General features: G+C 40.3%; 1 protein-coding gene across 3 annotated transcripts in view; it reads right to left on the reverse strand.

Annotated features, from left to right (window-relative positions):
* CCNY (cyclin Y) overlaps positions 1-12,048 on the reverse strand; it is a 118,801-nt gene extending 106,753 nt beyond the window's left edge. The window contains exon 1 of one of the 3 annotated variants that reach the window (XM_014892188.2): positions 11,733-12,048. In XM_014892188.2, coding sequence (XP_014747674.1) covers positions 11,733-11,886 — 154 coding nt within the window. In that variant the 5' untranslated portion in view covers positions 11,887-12,048. Of the gene's footprint in view, positions 1-734; positions 804-11,732 lie in introns of those variants that run through there. The other 2 variants (XM_088159478.1, XM_014892189.2) reach the window with 2 other exon arrangements.
* Positions 12,049-21,702: the final 9,654 nt, after the last annotated feature.

The following is a 21,702-nucleotide window of genomic DNA, read 5'->3' on the forward strand; positions in this document are numbered from 1 at the left end:
AGAAGGAAGTGTACCAGACACAGTCACACAAGTGGGACCTCTAGGTCTCACCACTACCTGGCAGGACAGGACTGGGCTGGACTCCAGGAACCCAACAGTGACAGCACAACTGCCCTTCCTGCCCTGCAAGCCCCTCAGGGTGCCACCTGCCCTGCCAGGTAACCCTGGCCAGGAGAGGCCAGCCACCAACCCCACGGGGCAATCTCGAGCACATTCCCACTCCTTCAATAGAAAGAAAACCTTTTCCAGCAAGACACTCTGTCTTTCAATTAGGACACACCAAAATCAGTCGGATTTCAGTCCCCTAATATAAACCAAGAAGGTTCTTCATTTCCATGAGGAAAGAAATGCAGAAAACACATGGTTAGAGAAGATTTACATACAGCTGGACACATTGAATAATGGGCAGAGTATCAATTACAAAGATGGTAATTAACAGGAAATTTCTTCCATGAAATGCAGATCTTAAGACTCCTGCCGACTAGTTCTCTTTTCAGCTTTTTATTCAGAAGAAAGCAGTGTATATGCATTCCACACTCTGTAAAAAGAAAAAACCTACACAGCTTCACAGCCTGCTTTAAGAATTACACCATAGTTCATTTGTAATCCCAAACTGTAATCCAGGACATACATTCATCATGAAACATACATGTCCAAAAGATACAAAGAAAATTATAGAGATTAAAATGCACTTGAAAGTCCAAAGACACAAAGCAGAAATACAGAAATCTTACCAATTTGTAGATAACCATCACAAATCCAAGAGAACAAGGACTATTTGCTTGTCTGTAAAACATGCAGGAGAGGGAGGAAAGTAGGAATGTGCAGCAAATGTTGAAATGAAAACATGACGTAAGATAATACAGGGCTTTGAAATCAATGCTGACAGTCATGATAGCACCCTGGAATCTTCACTGACCCTGCTCTAGAACAAACTGTAATTGTTGTGCACTTCTCATCACTCAAAAAGAGCTGTGAAACAGAAGGGGTCAAAGCAAAAGGAGATGAGACCAGGGACGGGAGGTCTGTGTGCTGTGGGTAAAAGGCTGGGCTGAGCACAGGCAGGAGGCAAGTAAGGCAAATTATGACAGTGATAGGAAACAAAGGGGAAGAGGGGAAAGGAGATAAAAATCAGACAGTCTTGGTAAATAAACAAGGATGGAAGGATCATCAAAAAATCATTGGAAGAAGGATGAAAAAGGAATGTATTTATCTTTCAGCTCAAAGGTGCTTTTACCATTGTACTAGCAGCACGACAAAAACCAATAAAATTCTTACTTTAAAAATATTATATTCCAATACATTTGTTAAATTTAAGACCTTAAGAACAAAGTTTTCATTCAAGACCACACACAACCACACACACAAAAATAAAATAATTTGGGGCAGAATCTGCTATCTAACTGCTCTTCTACCAAAGCCTGGAGGCTTAGCCTTCACTTCTGGAACTTCCTGAAGCTCACAGACATGCCAAGGACAAATTACACACTGGATTTGCATCAGCTATCCAGCAGGCTGGTACCAGAGCCACCAGGACACTCGGGCACAGGGGCCATGGCCATGGCTTTGCAGTGGATCACCCACTGCCAGCACCTCCTCTGCAGAACAAACACCTGGCAGCAGGCAGTGCCAGCACCATTCCTCACTGGAATAACCACCCTGTAGAGTCAGTATGAGTACACTTGCTCAATCCCTACATTAACAAATATATTGGAATATCCATGGGAGCCAAATTTGAGATAATCAACACAAAATCAGAGACAAAAGAATTACAGAAGTGCTTCCTTAACTTCTTTTCTCCTTTCCTGCCCACAATCATACATAATTCACTGCTCTTGAACTGCAAATTTATATTCAAAAATTAAAACACAGAGTAAGGAGAAAAACAAAAGCAACAAAAAAACCCACAACCAGGTATAAGAAAATATGAGAGCAGTTGTACAATATAAGTTCAGGTTCTTATGTAAAACCTCATTGTTTGGATTGCATGAACTGTGCCTCAAATACCTGTTACAAAAATAATTCTTTGCCATAATATATTTTAAAGAAATGTGGCTTAATGTCGAGAGCTTATTTTTCACAAAACATTAATTTCCAGTCCAATTTAACTTGGCACTGTCCCCTTCACTTAAATACCCATTTTTGCCCAGAGGAAACTAGTTTCTAGATTTAGAATTTGCATCACTGCTTATATATGGAATTCTAAATTATTTTTTTGTTTCCTTTAGCTTTGAAAAGCAGTATTGGGTTGTTTTTCTCCATGAAACAACCAGTTAAAGGTCTTATTCTTTTTATCACAGACTTGATCTTTAGGACCATCTCAGTTACAGAAATCCTTCCTGTACCTAATCCCATTAAAAAGTACAGAAAAGCCTCCATACAATTATAATTCCAATTTCTATATCTGACACAGAGAGAGTAACTGCATATTGTGAATGCAGCATTCTAGACACTTATCCCAAGTGAATTATCCTAAAGGAAAGGAGGACATTTAGCTGCACTAAGTGTGATTTGAAAGCTTAAAATACAATTGCACTTCCAAACCCTTCACATGCTTTCAACCTCCACTGAATGACTGAATAAATGCATATGGATTTCTGCCAGCTAGGAATAGTCACAACAACCAGCTCCAAGCAGGAAGTGCCACTGAGAGCTGTGCATTCTCAGGGGGCATCAGGTGGGATTGACACACAGCCCAGAGCAGAGGCACATGCAGAATATCTTGTTGTTCACTTGTGAAACTGGATTTTGCCTTGATGCTTATTTTACCATCAGAAATTTGAACTCTCCTGCACATGATTTTAACACGAAATATCATAATACTAACCAGAAATGTATCTTAATTGCAAAATACCTTTCCAGGAACTGTTAGCTACAAATGCAAATAAATCAATCATTGATTACTATTTAAAAATGGAAACACTAGGATATCAAACCACATGTATGAACAACTGTGTCAAGTTTTAATTACAATCCTTATTTTAAAACTGGCAGTGAATAGGGCAGAGAATTTCACGTTAAAGATCATCCTCAACAGGTTTTACTGAGTTTGGAGATCCAACAGATTTAAGATTCTGCCTATAGCAGCAGTTGAAACTTTGCTAGCTACTAGAAATAAAATTCTTTCTAATAAAATCTGAAACTCTTTTTTCCCTAACTACAAACAAAGCAGAAAAATGCTGAGAATTTTTAGGCAAAATATTCTGCCACTGGACTTATTATTATGAATTTTGACTCTGTTGATTTCAGTTATATATTTAATAAACTTACATATTTCATAAACTTAATAAAAACAAAATTAGTCCTTCAAAGTTCTCCAAAATTAATAGAAAACAAAACAAACAGGAATAAAAAGAGATTTTAAAGAGCCCAATTCCTAATAGAATTGGGTTCCTAAAGAACCAATTCGTTGTGCACGTCTCATCACTCAAAATAATGGTGAAACAGAAGAGTCCAGTAAGAGGAGATGAGACCAGGGACAGGATGTCTGTGTGCTCTGGGTAGAAGGTTGGGCTGAGCACAGGCAGGAGGCAAGTAAGGCAAATGATGATACAGTGATACAAAACAAAGGGGAAGAGGGGAAGAACTCAAGAACCCAGTGGTTCTACCTCCCTAACACACAGGAGATTGCAGTTCTATAAAAAGCAAACCAACCGTCTGGAAATCAAAATTTCTTCTAGGATTATCTGGACGTTCTCAGTTCTAACAACTTCTTTTTCTGACCTGTATCTCACACTGGTTATTCCAACAGCATTCTTTGAAGAGGAGGAAGTGGGGGAAAACCCACACCAGATTAGTAGAGGCTATAGTTTACTGAATGAAAATTGCATATATAACAACTTTTTTCAAGCTAGAAAAACAGATGAGATCTAAAACTCCTAGTATGAGCCCAGGAATGAAGAGATCTCATTAATTTCAAATGTTGAAAGACCTTCTTCAAGGTCTTTAGATCACTTGCATCACTTTACAGCACAACACAGCTCACCAAGTACTTCAGAGATGTAATTACTGCTTGTAAAGCTCACTGACCATAGCCTGAAAGTTTCTTTTAGTCAAAGCAGGGAAGCATGGTCTGCTTGCTCAGGATCAGCTACAATTCCCAAACTTTGGATCTTCTAATCTAATGCAATGTCCTTCCATAGGGAGGTCAGGAAGGAGAATAAAGAAACCACTGTATAATTAACTGTAAAATGGAACTTTAGATAAATAGCACAAAAGCATAACTACTGCCAATCATTTCACATCCACAGCCTTATCTACTGACAATTCCTAAATAACCCCCTCCATAGAGAGCTTTCATAGAAGTGAAAAAGTGTAGGATAGCAATGCAAAACATCTTTGCTGACTAAGCATCGTTTCTTTCCCATTTCAACATCTGAAATGAACGTATTTTTTCCAGGAACAAAGATTGTAATAAGTTTCTTTTTCAGTTGGGAGCATCCCTTAAGATGTCACAAAAGAAATATCAACATGGCAACAAAAAGTTACCTCTTCCCAGAATACTGATGTGCAAGGATAAACTGCAAAACAGACAATTTTAAGCATGCCAGCGATTCTAAATTCAGGATCCAATTCTGAATCTAGAAAAGAACTCCTGTACTATCAAGTCTTGCATCTTCATCTACTAAGACTGCACCTTTATCCTGTCACTTTGTATAGCCTAACTTGACAAAGCCCTGGAGTACTCTGTATCTTCTGTAAGTTTTGTCTCCTTACAATCCGACTTTCAGATGCAGGAATAACTCATCAATTCCCACTCTTAATGAAATACCAACACAGCAAAGAAAAGAATCTTTTAAAATTTCAACACGATTTCATATTGGTTTCAATACTGTTGAAAGTAAATACTTTCACTTCCCATCTGATATCTTCTGGATCTCAGCCACAGCTGTATAAGAATCATTTCGCAGACAAAAAAAATAATCAAGCAAAAAGTCTGACATACAACTTTTTAAATTAAGGCTGGGTGGAGTTTTATTTAAAAGAAAGTTACAAGTCAGTAGTTGAAGGCTGACTCTTCTTATTGTAGAGAGAAGGATATCACAGTGATATCCCTCTAAGAATCACAGTAGAAAATAGCATGGGAAATGTTACACAAGGTGGGATGAAAATTCGCTTTTAATCTAGAGATTAACTCTATTCATAACATTGTCTGAGCATTCAGCTATTGCACTTTTCTGCAACATTTTCACACCAACAAAGACAGTAATAAAGTGCCACTCACAGCACCAAAACCACTGATTTTATTGATATATTTTGTTCAAACCACCATAAGCTACAGGAGGAGGGCACAAGTTCTGCAGTGCACCTATTGAAGGTATATCAAAGGTATTTCAGCAACATGGTTACAGCATTAGCCTGACTTAAAAGAATCAATATTAATTTCCAAAGAAATAAAGAAAGAAGTAAATAAATAGGAGTTGCACTTCAATGATCCTTGTGGGCCTTTTGCAACCCAGAATATTCTATGATTCTAACACAAATTCATGGAAAATGTGAATCTTGACAATCCGAGAATCTTGTCTTAGCTGAATGATCTAAAAAATCCTTTCCAATTTGCAGGCCCAAAATCTTATAGGCATGATGAGAAAGCAAACAAACCAATTTAAACAGAAGGGGGGAAACCAGGATTTTGTGGAAATTCTCCAACTGGTTTTCATTAGTAATTTTCCATTAATGCCAAACACAGCTCTTTAGCCAGCTCCATACTAGTTAAGCATTAGAAGTAGAAGCTTTGGGCTGAAGATTAAGGGTTTTTTCCACACAGTTTCAGACTACTGAGCACTCCAAATTTAAAAACAGTCCTCCCAGAAGAAGCATAGGAGCTGGTGATGCTCCTACTGCACTGGCTGAGGGGATGGGTTTTGGTGGCACGTGGGACCTACAAAATCAGCAACAAAAGCAAGTTTAAGATGAGCTCAGTAAAACCACCTCTGAACTTTGGTCAACTTCTGCAAAAGGTTTCAGCTATGGAAAGGAACATCCCAACAGTCAATTTCAGCAATTCTGGAATATTTGCTTTTAAAGTTGGTTTACAAGGAGACGAAACTCTTTACAAACTGTCCGTTCTTCGTACAGAAGGTAGAGAGGAAGTAGTAGCTGCTCCAGTGAAGGCACTACCTATGCATACTGCTTAGAATAGTCCATCTAGTCCATCCATAGCTCTAGATTTAAAAGATTTATTAATGCTTACTAGCTCTTCACATGCATTTCAGAGAGGTATGGCACATATATTAAATATTCTGCAAGATGAAGTGAAAAAGATCATTCCATATATCAGAATGCACATAGAAAATTAATAAATTTTAAAAGTTCTGTTTATCCAAGTTCAAACGAATGGAAAAGAAGCAAAAGTATTGTCAATTCATTTCTACATGGAAAGCCCAGAGAATATGCTTTCAGTTTGCAAAGTGTATTTCATATCCTTGCAGAGATGTTAAACAATGAAGATATTTAGACTATGTGTGACATGCAGCTGGCTGGCAGGACAAGGACAAGGCCAGCTATCAGGTAGTGCTAGACACTGCTCACTTATTCCCCTTCAAGTCTCAGGATATGTAGCAGAGAGCAGATAGAAAAAGCATTCACAACTGCAGTCAGGTGAGGCATGGTGTCCCACCAGGACTGGCTTTTCTATCATCTGACCTGAGCAAGGCCTGAAGATGCAGTAAACATACCCTGGAAGTCTGAAAAACCTTCAGTAAGCATACAAAATTAGGTAAATCAGCTATGACCACACAGTGAAGAGGTTTTCATTCATTTTAAATCCATTATTCTTATTACAAAACCCAAGGGAAAACAATCCAACTATACATCCAAAAACGTCCAAAACAACTCAAAATACTGTAGTCCTTCCATTTTCTGAGATCTATAATTTTAAGTGTTGTCCTTCTGTTTCAAGTACCAATTTACCCACCCAAGAGTGTATAACTCACTTGCAAAGAAAATATTAATCAGATGGCAGTGCACTAATAAAATTTCTTAGAGGTAAATTCAGGTATGACTAGTCTTAGTATGTCCCCCTCTGAAAGTTTCTGCAGCTAAATATGAAAATACTGACTTCATACAAGGTGTAAATTTATGGGTTTGATGTGAACAACGTAAAAATGAGGTTTTAGGAAGGCCTTGTACAACACGATGGTGTCTCTTAGGAGAAGCAGGGCAAAGACAGAATAACCAGATGAGGCTGATAACAGAAGAAAAAAGAAAGCTGTGCAGGAGACATTGTTAGCAAGATGCAATATAGGCCTAGGTTCACTGATGTAGGCCACAGCAGGCTCAATTTTTAATTTTTTGATGCATCAGAATACAGGGGTACCTTGATACATGACCTCTGACAAATGCTTAGGTAGATAATGCCAAATGCCAAATATTTAACAGTAGTACTGAGAAACACGTAGACCACCTCTGTGCTAGAGTTCTGGCTAAGGGAATGGGAACATTTTTTGAAAGAGAATTTTCTGTAAACCAAATAGACTTTGTTTTGAAAGAAGGACTATCCTTTTACAATCCGTGTTTTAGCAGTAATGTCTGTGTGCAGCACACTAGATGTTTAATTTGCTTCTGAAATGCTTATGTCTTGACTTTTGTGAAGTAGGTCAGTTCCTTCACAATGTGCGACCCATCATGTCCTAGCTCTTGAAAACACCAGTATTCCCTTTCAGCAAAATTCCATTAGGTATATGGGGCAGACATTTTAAAACTTCCTTCTATTTTGCTAAAATCTTGTAATTCCTATAAAACCCAACGGACAAGAAATACACAAACACTAACTAATCCCATGTCAGAGACTCTCTTATGCCAGTTAGAAGAAGATGGAGGGAAAAAAAACCGTAAATGAACAAATAAATGGCTTTTTAAAAGCAATCCATTCTCAGGAGCCTATGCACTATGCAGCAAAAAAATTAACATGTTTGACCCATCATGAAAAGGGCTGAAAAGGTTTATCAGTGATGCACAGTTGCACAGGACATTACCTGAGCTAGCAATGCAGGACCTAGTGACATTAGAAGAAGTTTACAAAGAGGGGAAAAATAAATCTGATTTTTGTGGGGTGAAGGGATGAAAAGGGGAGGAGCTGATCATTAAGAACCGTCTTTTCCTGAAATAGCATAGGAACTCTCCATCTAGTCTGCTTCAAGAACAGCCTTTTGGCCAATTTCATTGCACACTTACATAATGCATACATCAAAGTGCTTACAAGGCTTGCACAGGCAAAAGTTTGCATCCAAAAAGATAGAGAATCTGGCACATAAAGGTCTCAACCATTTTTACTTATGGTTGCCATTAACTGCTGTAAAAAAAGGTCTTGATGGCAAACAGATAGATGTAGGAATCTGTAAGTTTTGAATCCACTGCCACAATTTTCTTAAAGTAAACTTCTAAATGCGAAGCACTGAAAAATGTGGAAGCTCACCCTAAGCAACAAATCATCAAAAACAGAAGCTAACCTCTGTATGTTACAGTTACCCTCTTGCTCTTCCTCAAAAGAGAAAAACATTGAAAATTTGTTAGGTGCTCTTCATTATCATGGGCCTGTACAAACTAACAATAAAATAAACAAAATAAGCATTCAGAAACAAACAAACAAAAAAAGCATTCTGATGACTGCACAATATTCAGAGAGGCAATTTTGCATGTGTGGACTTTTGTAGAAGTTCACTACCTTCTTAGAAATTTGAGGGGAAGAAAAAAGAGGAAGAGAGGTAAATTCAACTTTACTATTCTCCAGAATAAGTCTCTTGATAAATTCCTGTTCATCAAAACTTTTTCAAAATTCCCCTTCTCTTTCAGATACCAATGTATAAACAGTTGTTAAATATTACAGAAATTGAGATTTGTCTAGCAAAGTACCAGTGATGTAAAGGTATTTTGTTGGTATTTTCCAATTCCTACTGGAAAATAATTTCTCCACCTATTCTTTGAAAAACTACTTGTGAACTGGGTATGGAACTTGAATTAGAGAATTCAAAAGCACGATTTTGGAGGCAGATTTAATGAGTATTTCCTTATGAAGTACATAAGACAGGCAGACGTCAAACAGTTCCACTAGTACTAAAATTTCCAGTTAAATCCCCCTAAGATTTGACATTCCTCCCTTTTTCTTTCTCCCTCTCATACTGCCAGAAACAGGGCCTGCAACAGTGAAAACCACGCATCTCTTAAAAGCTTAAAATAGCCCACAACTGATTTAAAGGTTCTAAAAGTTCTTGATTTATTCAAGCAGCTTTACCCACTTCAAAAAATAAAATGTTTCCTGAATTTCCATCAATACAAGCATGAAAACAACTTCCACACAAAACACAGTAGCTAAGACACTACAGGACATGATTTTTACAGTTCCTAAAAGTACCAGTGACAAAGTAAATGCTTGTTAGAGACATGAATTTGCACTTTGAGACCTGTCACTGACAGATATACCCAAGCAGGATGGAAGGCCTCTCACTTGAAGAACAGTGAGGAATAAGTTTTAAGTGTCAAAAAAATTTCCTTTCAGTGCATTAGTCTTTGTCATCATTTATTTAGGTTGTTTTTTTTAAAAGCACATTTGGTAACACTACCAATCTGAGAAACCTTATGACTTGAAAGAACACTAAGGAATAAACATCCAGCATTCTCTCTTCACAACACTGATAACCAGTCTATTGTTCTTTCATTCTAAAATGGTAAATATATCATCAGAGTTCTCTACTGTGAATGGGTTTTCCCACCTCAGTGTCTCATGCATAAACGTCTGTGTGCCATACAACTTCAAACAATCTAACAACGAAAACATAATAGCTACTCTAATACAAAATAAAATTTCAGAAACAAGGAATCATCCTATTACATTTAATGCTCAGTCATCATCTATAACCAAGAGACTGTCAGTGAGCCTGACTCCTGGGTAACAGGCCTGCAACAAAGCACACTTTAGAAAGTTGTTTTACCCAAGTCTATCCAGTTGTTTTAAATGTGCAGACATCTATTACCCATCATTCTCCACAGTGAAAACTTGCTTCTCAGACTCTATCCATAAAACGGGTCAGGAGTAGAACAAAGCAGAAAAAGGAAACACATAACTGTTCGTTTTCAAATTTTAAGACAGCCTGCCCATTTGAAACTGTGGCATTGTAGTGACAATGGCCCCAGATGAAAACCAACAAAACATAAAAATAAATAACATATGAGGTTGTTTCTGTGTTCTAACAACAGGTTACAACTCTACACTTGACACATGCCACTGTTAAAAGGAGAAGACAGAACACGCATGTACCTTGACCCAACAAATGAAACAACCAACCAATAAAGATCTGGATATTTTTGCAAATAACTACTAGGATGCAGGAATTTATCTGCATTGTAGGCACATTTTAACAAGTACTTAAAGCCTATCATCTCATGCTTAAAAAAAAAAGAGCACACTGAGAACAAGGCATAAAACCCACACGTCTCTCTCTGACCAAAAACTTACTGCAGCCTGTGTTGTTATAGATGGAGAAATCCGTACCATCAGAGAGAGCTGCATCCTGCTACACTGTACAGCACTGATGCTGGAAGAATTAATCATTCACAGATCAACAATTGGTTCTTTCATTTCCCTGGCTTTCTCAGATCAGACCATTATGTATTTTTTTCTGCCTACTGATCCTGTTACACTCAATTTTTCAGCTGCATGTAGCGAAGACATCTGAAAAACATTCCTGTATCTAGAAAGTCACTGAAAGAAACCAGTGAGGGTACCTATATGCTTCCACAGGCTCCATAACTTTACCAGTGTGAAGAAGTGATTGAACATTGAATTCTGCATTAAAATAACGATCTAGTAAGTTGTGAAAAAAATGTGGAAGGCAAACTGAAGGGCACCAAAGTCCTTCTTTCTGGCTTTCTACCAAAAGCAGTTCATGTGAACAAACCCATGAGATAGCTGACCTCTTAGCAAGTAAAGTTTTAGGACTAAATACTTCAGCTAATGAAAAACTAAATTACACGTATACATTAACTCAACCCACATCTTTAAAATAAAGCTGTATTCTGGCCAGCGTGAACGGCACCACATTCAGTCACGACTAAACCAACAGAACACGGCTTTTTTAACATCGCTGCGGAGAAAGAGAGGGCAAGGCAGGATTCATGATGAGCACTGCGCCTCATCATGACAGTAACGGAAGAAAAAGTCACTGGAAGAGAAGGTTGTCATGGGAAACATTTCTCCCACTTTTATCGCTGGCAGGTTTGTCCTTTAAACGCTCCCCCCTGCAGAGGCCTGGCAGGTGACATCCCGGCAGGTGACGTGATCTCGGCACCGCCAGCCCTGCCAAGGGCGAGGGACGCTCCCCTGGGCCAGAGCCGAGCCCCGAGTGTCCCAGCCCGCCGAAGGTGCCCGTAATGTCACCTCACCACACTCTGAAGGGCGAAGGGTCTCGGCAGCCCTGACCTGGGAATGGAAAACTGCACCCTGCCAGAGGATGCGGCGCGGCGCAAGGATGCTGCCAGCCCCCGCCAGAAGGGTCCGGCACAGCTCTCCCGGGGATAGGAGCAGCTCTGGAGACGGAATGTACCGCGGCATCCCCGCGAGCGCCGCGGGGGCGGGCACGGGGACCAGCACCGACACGATGCCGGGGCAGCGGGACCGGCCGGGCCGGCCCCGCCCGCGGGGGAGCCCCGGGGCAGAGCCGTGCGCGCCGCAGGGAGCGCAGGGGAGGGGATGGGAAGGGATGCGGGGGCTCCCCGGGGCGCCCGCCCGCGCTCACCGTCGATGTTCTCCCGGTCGCTGATGTGCTGCAGGTTGCAGCCCGTGTCCTCCCGGCTCAGCTCGGCCTCGGGGCGGTAGGACTCCAGCCGAGAGTGGGCATTCCGGCGCAGCTTGGGGCTGGAGGAGACGCAGCAGGACGTGGTGTTCCCCATCTTCTCTGCCCGGCCCCGGCCCGGCCCGGCTCGGGAGGAGGCGAGGGGCGGCCGGTCAGCGGGGGCAGCGGGAAGCCATGGGCGGCAGCGGCGACAAGAGGGAGCGACGGCGGGGGAGGAGGCGGCGGCTGCGGCGCCCTGCGGCTGCACTCGCCGGCGGTTCCCCCCGGCGGCTCATCCGCGGAGGCGGCCCCGCAGCGCGGCCGCCGGCGTGGGCTGCGGCAGCTAAGCCGCCCTCCTCCGCGGGCGGGCAGCGCGGGGCCCGCCGGGGCACAGCCCCATCCTCCCCCGCCCCCGCGCAGCCGCCGGGCCCGCTCCGCGCACGCACCCACGCGGCAGCGGCGCAGCCTCCGCGGCAGCGACACCGCAGCAGCAGCGGCGGCGGCAGCAGCAGCCGCCCCGGGCGGCCCCCGCCAACCGGTTCCGGTTCAAGCGGGCGGTGACGCCTCCCGCCGGGCGGGCTGCGGAGTTCGGCTCGACCGAGGGGCCGCCCCGGCAGCTACCGACGGAGCTCCCCGGAGCCGCGGGGCTCCCGGCGCGCTCGCCCCGGGTTCCTCACCGGAGCGTCCCGCACGGGCACGGACACGGACACGGACACTCTGCCACAGCGCAGGAGCTCGGCACGGCGCTGCCGGAGGGAGCGGGCGCGGCAGGCGCTGCCCGTCCCACGGGGCCCCGCCGGGCTGAGGCCGCGCCGCTAGCCCGGGGGCGAGCCCGGGCAAGAACAGCCTTTGGGCCAATATCAGCCTTTCGGACCCGCTTCCAACAGGAAATAGTCACCGTTGTCTCAGAGCGTCGTAGGGACTGCACGAATTCTTTGAGAACTTGTTAAGCTCTCCTGTAGACTGACCTTCCCAAAGATAACAGGCCACAGAGAAACGAGAGGGTGTAAAGTGCCCCTTTGTACCAGTCAAAATCCACTTTTGCTGTATTCAAAGTAGTGTTAAAGATGGGGATGGTGAATGGCTTTCATTAGGGGGGTTTTTTGTTGTTTTTTTTTTTTTTCCTTTAAATCTTTGTAATCTAAGCAAATCTTTTGACTGCTGGAGGTCTGAGTCATGGTAGTTGAATGGGTACACTGATAATCTGATAACAGAAAAGCACTTTTCTGTATTTATAAAAGATGCTTTGACTTACACCCTTGTGTCCAGGGAGCTATTATTTATTCTATCAGGCATCTCGTGATATCTGATATTTTCACAAGATCTGCTCAAGTCAGATGATTACACGAAAGACTTGTAGGTTCTTATCCTACTTTTTTTTTCAGATCACACATTGCAAAGAAAAACTAATTTTTAATTTTCAATTACCTTTTGAATGTTTATTGATGCAAATGTACTCTAGCACGGTACAAAGAATCAAAAAGAAAGAAAAAGAATGTGAGATTTTTTCAAAATAAAACTGTTTTAGGGATGTCTTCTGTAACTAGTTCTGTGACACTCACCCTCCCCAAACATGGATGGGCAGTTACATTGTCCCTTTGTGTTTGAGTAACTCAAGATAAATTAAGGGTAGGTTTAGCGTCTTTTTTGTATTAGTATATTCAGTTGTTTGCATCCAGACAAAAGGAAAGTCTTTGCTGAGCTCTGCTTTAGAAATGCTGTCTAGGAGGATGTCATGCTAACTACTGCCTTCCACCATGTCATGGCTTGCTGAGGGTACCTTAGCTCTCCACTGCAGGTCACCTGCTCCCCTGCTGAGCCTGAGCCTGCTCAGACCAGGCCTAACCTTAACCTGGCAGCAGGGTAGATTAAATCTCAAACGGGCATAAACAACGGTCAGAAAATCTCAACGCATTTTTTAAAGAATTAAAGAACAGTAAGATGTTACTGAAATGCCTGCCTTATCACATCTTACAAGAGGACCTCAAGCTAGTGAGATCCCTGTGGAAGGCTTATCTGACCTGCCCTGTTAAATTCCACCTTCCTATAGGAATCAGGGACATGTACTCATTTGTGGCCTTTTCAACCTGCAGCCTCCTGGCATGACTACTCCTAGGGCACCAGTGCCATTGTCTTTTTAGGACTTTTTGGGTAATGCTAACTGGGCAACTGTTGCCTTGCTGTATCGATCCCACTACATTTTTGCATAAACATTTCATAGCCTCTAATCATTTAGAAACTTGTAAAAGCTGTAAATCTTAGACAAAATCTTAGACAAAACATGCAGTGTATACTTACCACACAATTTTCATAAGCTTTGAAACAAAACAGGCTACTTAATGATGGAGGTGGGTTAATTACAAAGTTTGCTTCTCTAAACCTATGAGCTTAAAAAGACGTTTTCTTTATTAAAAAGGATTGATTTAAGCTTTGGTTTTTATTTAATACTAATATTCTAAAACTAAACATTGTAATTGTTTTAATGTATTGAAAATTTGTGATCACTGGCTCTGATCACATAATCACTAGAGGGGTGCCCTTTAAGGTCCCTTCACACCCAAACCATTCTATATTGCATCCACAATTCTATTATTCTGTATAGCTACCTATTTTATTGCTTGTAGTCTTTCATTCTAAATTTTTACCTTTATTCCTCCTCTTTTCATTCTAAGAGCTTGCTGAAGTACATTATAATGACAAAGGTGCTACAATACATATTTCAAATCAAAGGGATGCTGCTCTAGGGTAATGGTCTCCTGCTGGTACGTAAGAGCTGAGAAGAGGTGAAGTATATACTATGAAAACATATTTGAGGTTTGATTATGATTATTTTATTTCAGCTATCCAAAGTGCATGATGCAAATGTAACTGCATTATTTGATAAATATTCATACAGCATAACAAGAACAGCTCACTGTACCTTACTGCCATGCTTAGATGTCACTGTATGTCCTTCTTTGATTAAAAACGATTCTGTTCTTGAGATTTACAATTTATGTATTTTAATGACTTTGTCCTCCCGAGCAACTGCATCAGTTGAGGAGCACCATAAAATTTCCTGAACTAAGGCCAAGGCTTTCACAACTGGTCAGTGCTGACATACCTTTGTTTAAAAAGTGCCTATTCCTGCACAAAAAATCTCTAGCATCTCCACTGTACAGAAGACACTCCACTAAACAAAAGACAATGGATTTTAATAGGCTAAAATTAACGATGTGACCCATTAAATTTTGTGCTTGAAATCTTCCTAGAACCTCGATGAAAAATGTGTTTCAAACCAGCAGATATAGGCCAGTGTTTTGCTTATATAAGCTTTTTATCTATTTTGAGCAGATAAAAATTATAACTATTATTTAATCCAAAAGTATTTCCTGTTCACAAACCAAATGACTTGGGAAGCACGGTTAAAAAAAACCAAAAAACAAACTACCCTTAAGATAGATGAGTGGTGATAACCAGATCTTTTGATTCTGCTCATCTTTCAAATACAGCCTGAGAAATTCGTGTCACACAATACCTTCCCCACACCGCCATCTGATGTTTAGTAGGAGTCCTACTCACAGTTAGGGTGTACAGCGACTCTAAAACGCCATCGTGTCAGTTTTCTCACAGAGCTAATCATTGCCTGGAGTTTAAGCAAATCTTAAAATTAACATTCCCATGTACAAAGTGTTCAGTCTGGTCAACTGAATCATGCCCTAGACTCCTTTGATTGTAATAGCTAAATTTCTTTTGACAATAGCAATAAATTCCAAATCAGTTAAAACCAGTGATGAACACACCTGAGAAATGCTATTATACCCCTGACAATTCTTATTGTTAATATTTGCATTTATTGTTACAAGCCTGAATTCAGTAACATTAGCAGACTTCCTTCCTGAAGGCAAGTTCAGAATGCATCACACTTGATTCTGACCCAGGCTGTATGGAAAAGCCTTTTACTGTGCTGCTCCTCAAGGGAATGCATTCATGGATCACGTCTTCGATTCCCTCCCGCAAGTATTTGCATAGACTACTCCTATGGCAGATTTCCCCTTTGCTGAAGGTGTTGATTCTTCCAGGGTTAAGACAGTATTCTCTTTCTTGGAGGTAGAAGTCCAGTGCTTGCCAGAAAACATCCTTTCAGACTCAACACAAGTTATCTGCCAGCTCCAACCACGGAGCCTTCACCAGAGATAGGAGTTTCTGTACATAGCAGATAGCTGCAGCTACTGTTCACAGGAAAGGCACCAAGACCTAACAAAAAGTATGTAAGAGATGGGATCTGGTGTAAAAATACACAAATGGGATCACTGAAGTTATTCCTCTGGTGAATGGCACACTTGTTTCACAAGAATCAAGTGCCTTACTGGAATCTGAAAATCAGGGAAAGAGTAAATAAAGATTTCTTTTGAAGATCAAGGCAGAAATTTGGGCTATTTGATTAATGTATTCAACTTTAGTTAATGAATTGGGATATTAGTCTCATGCTAGCCCATGAAGAGACTCTAGGCAACAATGCAAAGCCCTAAGTCACGCTCCTACTCTGAAGTGTGTGGCAACCAGAGTACTCTGCCTATTAGCACTTACTATACAGGAGGAAACAGTTGCTTTAAGGAGGAAGGTGACACATCAGAGAGAAAATGTTGTAGTATTCTTGAAACATATATAGCCCAGACAAGTGCATATTATATTACAATCTTTTTGATTAGTGCCATGTTTCTCACCAGCTTGAAATCACTGCAGAAAGATGCAGTTTCCCCATAAGTAGGGAAAGATTGTTCATTGGTTTAGGGGAAACAGCTGAAGAACAACTGTGCTAGAATATTTATATATATACACACATATGTATGTAACTGTTCTTTTTGTTTTTATTGTTTCTTCAGGGATTGAACGAGATAAGATCTGCACGCAGAAGCAGCCAGAAACGCACACATTATGCTTATGGGGAAGATCACCCACACTGCACAGATCTGCAGTGAGCTTTGGGAAGGAGGAGGCAGTTCAGCAGAGTGTACCATGGATGCCCTTGCACTGTGGAGGAAGGCACAGGCAATTGGATTTAACCAGCTGGGTGGAATTTGATTTGATTAGCTTTGGCACAGTTTCACATACTCTCAATTCATCAGTGAATGGAGTAACTATATTGGAAAGCTACTGGGGAAAAACAACATTGCCTCTGATGCTACTGTCACAGGCAGATAGAACACAATCCCATACAGGCTCACTCTGTGTTTTCCTCTCTTCATTGTCTCCCTAGTTAGTTTTTTTGTGCCAGTGTGTGTCTTCCTGTGTCAGGATTGGTTGCCTTTTCTTGGTCTAAGATCTTGGCATGTAAAGAGCAGTAATTACTCCATGGTATGACTCGATGACTACGAGCAAGGGTGGGAGTGCCCCCTCTTCAACAATAAAACTCCTTGTATAGAAAAGCCTAACTAAACAAAACAAAACGTGTAAAAACAGGCAAGGCTGCCACGAAGCACTTTGCTAGCTAGAGTCTATATGGAGTATGAATAAGAACCTACTGTGTTTTAGTCTGTCCTGCCTATGAAAGATCCCATTCTGTAAAGGGCTATGTGTTAGTCTCTTCTTATTTCATACAAGTCTAGGCAAATACAACTTCTTTAGTTTCAGTGAAGCTGTGCCTAATTTCCACTAAGAATGAGAACTGAACCAAGCCCAACAATTTGGGATAGCATATTCATACAAAAACATCTTCTCTCAAATTCATTTTGAGAAAATAACATACTCTACTTTTACCAACTGTCAATACCTAGCAATTTTGAGTATCATCGTGGCAGCTCACAGTTAAAAACATTTATGCATAGTATGAGCTTACAAGTCCTGCAATATGAGCTAACATAGGGTAATATGTAAGTGGATTTAAGTCTTTCAAAACATGGCTCACCAGAAGATCATGTGTCTATGCATAAATTTGCTCAAGTTGAGTTCTCTGTATGAAGAAGAAAATGAGGGAAGTTTATTGCTTTATCTTACAGCTCTCACAAAACCATCCTTTTAAAGTAGAATTAAAAGAAGGTTTTGTTTGAAGGATAAATCTGACGAAAAGTTACAGGTTTCAGAGACAGGGAATCAAGCTAAATATGGTGAGCTGTACAGATGCATCTCAATAATTATTCCTGTGAAATACATATTCAAGATATGTTCCCCTAAGTATTAATATCTGTATTGTGTGGAAATAGGCTTTCCCTAGTTAATTTTCAAATCAAGAGATGAAATTAAAAAGTAAGAAAATTCTCAGTATGAAAATGAAATTGAAGCATCCAAGTTTTCAATAGAGAAGTGTCCAGGCATGAGCCTTTTTTATTTTTAGCAGGGTACTACAATTGTGAATACCTGCAGGAACTCATTTGGAACTGTAGAGAGGCAAAAAATCATGCTTCTCCAGACAAAACCCCCATGTATATGTCTGAAAAACAGAGAAAATGGAAATATGGATCTTAGAGGTAAAGAACTGAAAATTCATTAATGTACTTAACAAATGATCAACAGATATGTAATTTTGAGTGTGTACTTCTTACAGATTTTGTTCCACCTCCTTAGGTCCTAATCCCTAATGGGATTAGGTAGGACATTTTCCTTTGAGAAATAATGCAAGATGGATAGCTATACATGTAAACAGGCCAAAAGCTTTTCTTGTGAATTCTGTCCACTATCAGTGGTTGGTGACATCAATGCTCATTGAGTAGAAAGGCTACAAAATCAATAAAAGTAATAAAAACATTACCTCTTTGTATTCCAGAGTTCTTTCCCTCTCAGTGAAGAAGTATCCAGGACATAAGTAAGCCTACTGATCTAAAATTGAGGCTTCCACGTGAACATTTAAAAATTTCCCCTCAAATACAGCAAAAACCTGGCATGATCCTTAGATTAAGTTTCTGTTACTTTGAGGAAGAGGGAGGAAGAAGAAAGTTCTCTCCTTTAATCAAGTGAAACTCCTGTTTTTTTGTTATCACATTTTGAATTACAAAACCACAGAGACAGGACTGATGATTGTTTTCTTTTTGAGAATAACCATCCAGTTATTTGCCCACAGTCAAGGAACCCAAATGAATTTTTCTGCTTCATTGCAGACTGTGCAAGGCTTTTGCACTTAAATCCCATATCTCATATCCCTTTCACTGAATGAGAACCATAGAATCTCACTATATGAAAGGGTTTTCTTTAAGACTAAAATCTTTAAAACCACAAGTTGATAATGTGTTACAGGAAAAGGGACCAAGTAAATAAAATGGAAAGATTACTCTGTACAACCACAAATGTGCTGTCCCCCCGTGGTGCTTCTGACATGCACACCAACACTGCAGGATGCAGGCAGTGCCTGGACCATCATTAAAATATTAAATTCTTGTCTGTTGTAATACATTTTGCCACTTGTGTAGCTTATTAACTTTGCTGTCACCATCACTCAACATGCAGATATATCAGTTGATAGAAAAAATGCCAACGTGAGGATAGCAAGTTCATAGGTTAAAAAAGTCATCTTTCCTCTATAAATAGAGTTGGTATAAATCACAAGAGTCTGCAAAATGGGCCTGGGAAAATTAGTGCTGACCTAAAAACACTTCCTGTTGGCTGTCTGGGAATCCATTTCACACAATTAAAAGTGACAAGAATTAAAGCAGCTAAAGAAGCAGGACTTCATGGTGAAATAAAAAATAAAGTGTCCTAGCAAACATGAAAATAAGATCAAGTGCAACTAATAAAAATACAATTATATTTTTGTGCAAGTACTCTAAATAATCAAAAGGCAAAGAGAGCCATACTTTTAAAATTCTTAATGAGGAAATTATTACATATTTTCAGTGTCCTGCAGTCCTTGTGGCAGCTCTGGAATTTCAGCAGCTGACCAGCCAGCAGGCCCCATGACCTGCAGTTGCATCTGGCAATGTGTGGTTAAACAGGGAACTGAGCACAGCCATTTCTGCAGAAACTGCTGACTAAGATTGGGAAGAGTCTATTTGATTTGAATTATACTTCAAATTAAAGATAATATAATTAAGGAAGACAATTTATCTGAAGTAAGGAACCAGCTTGCTGTTTTTCATTCAAGTTAATGCCACCCTTCACTGCTGGAACTCTTCAGCTAACACTTCACCCAAATGTCCTCTGCTGTCACTCAAAAAATGCCCCTTAGGGAGTGCTTCAGGAAATAAAATGCATGCATTAAAACAGGCATTTTCTTAGGTCCAGCTCACTTGCAGCATACTTCTGTTGTGCTCATGCATGTGACGCTGCTATAACACCGATTTATCCAGTGATCAGTGTCTCTTTACTTTAAAGCTACTTAACTGGAAACTATTTAGAGACACCAGATTTTTACATTCCAGGAACTTTGAACTGTCACATAATTTGACAATTAAGGTCTAAAGAATACATAAAAGCATATAACAAGATATGACTATAAATGGTAGCCCTTCTAGACAAGCTTGGCTCCAAACAGAAAAGACAAGCCTCCCAAATTCATTTTGAAAACCAGAAAAATACCTTGTGTAACACAGGACCTGTCTATCAGCATACGCCCATTTTCTTCAAATTTTGTAGTAGAACTTCTAAAATTGCAGCACAACCTTTCCAATAAATGGCAAAAAATATATAAAAAAATACTTGTTTGTTTCTGTAATTTCTGAGTTAAAGTAATTTCTAATACTGGTGAGTTATATGAGTTATAAAATTTGGTACAAGATTACAAAGCAAGCTTCCTTCTTTGGAGTACTTGGGCAATTCAGCTCAGATGTTTGCAGCTGCCTCTTAAAGACTAAAGACCAGTGAAATGCAATCTTTGGACTCTAATTATGTATTCAAGCTTACAATGTCTCTAACCTCAACCTTAATTGTCTTTGTCCAAAATAAAGTTGCCAAAGATACATCTCACTGTTTAATTCGTCTCACTGTGGATTATCCTAAGGATAATATAGTATTTTGTCTGAGTCTGTTAATTGGTTTCATAATTTTCCCAGTTGTTCAGACTGAGTTATCTTAAGAATTCACAGCTGGTATGGGATTGCCTACATAGCTAAAATATGTCTCTTGGTAATGGCTAATATTTCTAATCAAATATGTGTTGGCAAAGTGTTTAGGTTCAGGATAAATCATGCTGCTGGCCACAGTATAACAAACAAGGAGAAAAAAGGGTTATACACTATGTAATGCAAAATAAATTTTCTATCACTCTTCTAGAGCATTAGGTTTACAGACACCGAGTTTGATCTATGCCCTTAATCATGCAAAATCCCATTGATAAGAGTTTTAATTTAAAAGTGCCAAAAATAAAGCAAAAAACCTAAGCCAACTTTGCAGAACAAAACTTCCCAGAAGAACCACTGGGAGAAGCAGAAATACAATCACTGAGTTAACTGTCTTGCTGCAAGTGCTCACTGTCAAGATATACTACTTTTAGATGTGCTTAATGTACAATTTTACAGGTGCCATCAAAGCAGTAAATTTGTCAGGGGCCCCTGCAGAATACAGCATCACTAAAAACTGCCTAGCAGAGTCTGTCCCAAAGACAGCCAAATCACTCTGGCCCAATGATTGCAACACTTGAAGGAATGTACAAGGATCATTTCAGAAGGGATTCTTGCCACTCTGAGATTTGGAGGTAAAGTGAAACTTCTTCCAGATCCTACTAATGGTACAGAAAGTATTTCAAAATGGACAACGCTGAAAGACACAAAACTGTCCCCGTTGCCTTTCCCTGGGACCAGCACATAACCAGAGGAAGTAAAATCCTTGCCTGTAAGTCCTTCTCTATGCACATGAATTGGGAACTTTGCTGCCTCTGATGATGGTTTCCCAATTTTTCCATTCATCTCCTCAAAAACACAAGACATACTGCCACTCACTCTGAATCATGTGTTCACTGTTATAAAGCCAGCTGTCCTGATCTCCCACATGCAGGATCATGTCTGCTCCCTCCTACCCACATTATTAT

Source organism: Sturnus vulgaris, chromosome 1, assembly GCF_052056855.1.
Source record: "Sturnus vulgaris isolate bStuVul1 chromosome 1, bStuVul1.hap1, whole genome shotgun sequence".
NCBI classification, from domain to species: Eukaryota; Metazoa; Chordata; class Aves; order Passeriformes; family Sturnidae; genus Sturnus; species Sturnus vulgaris.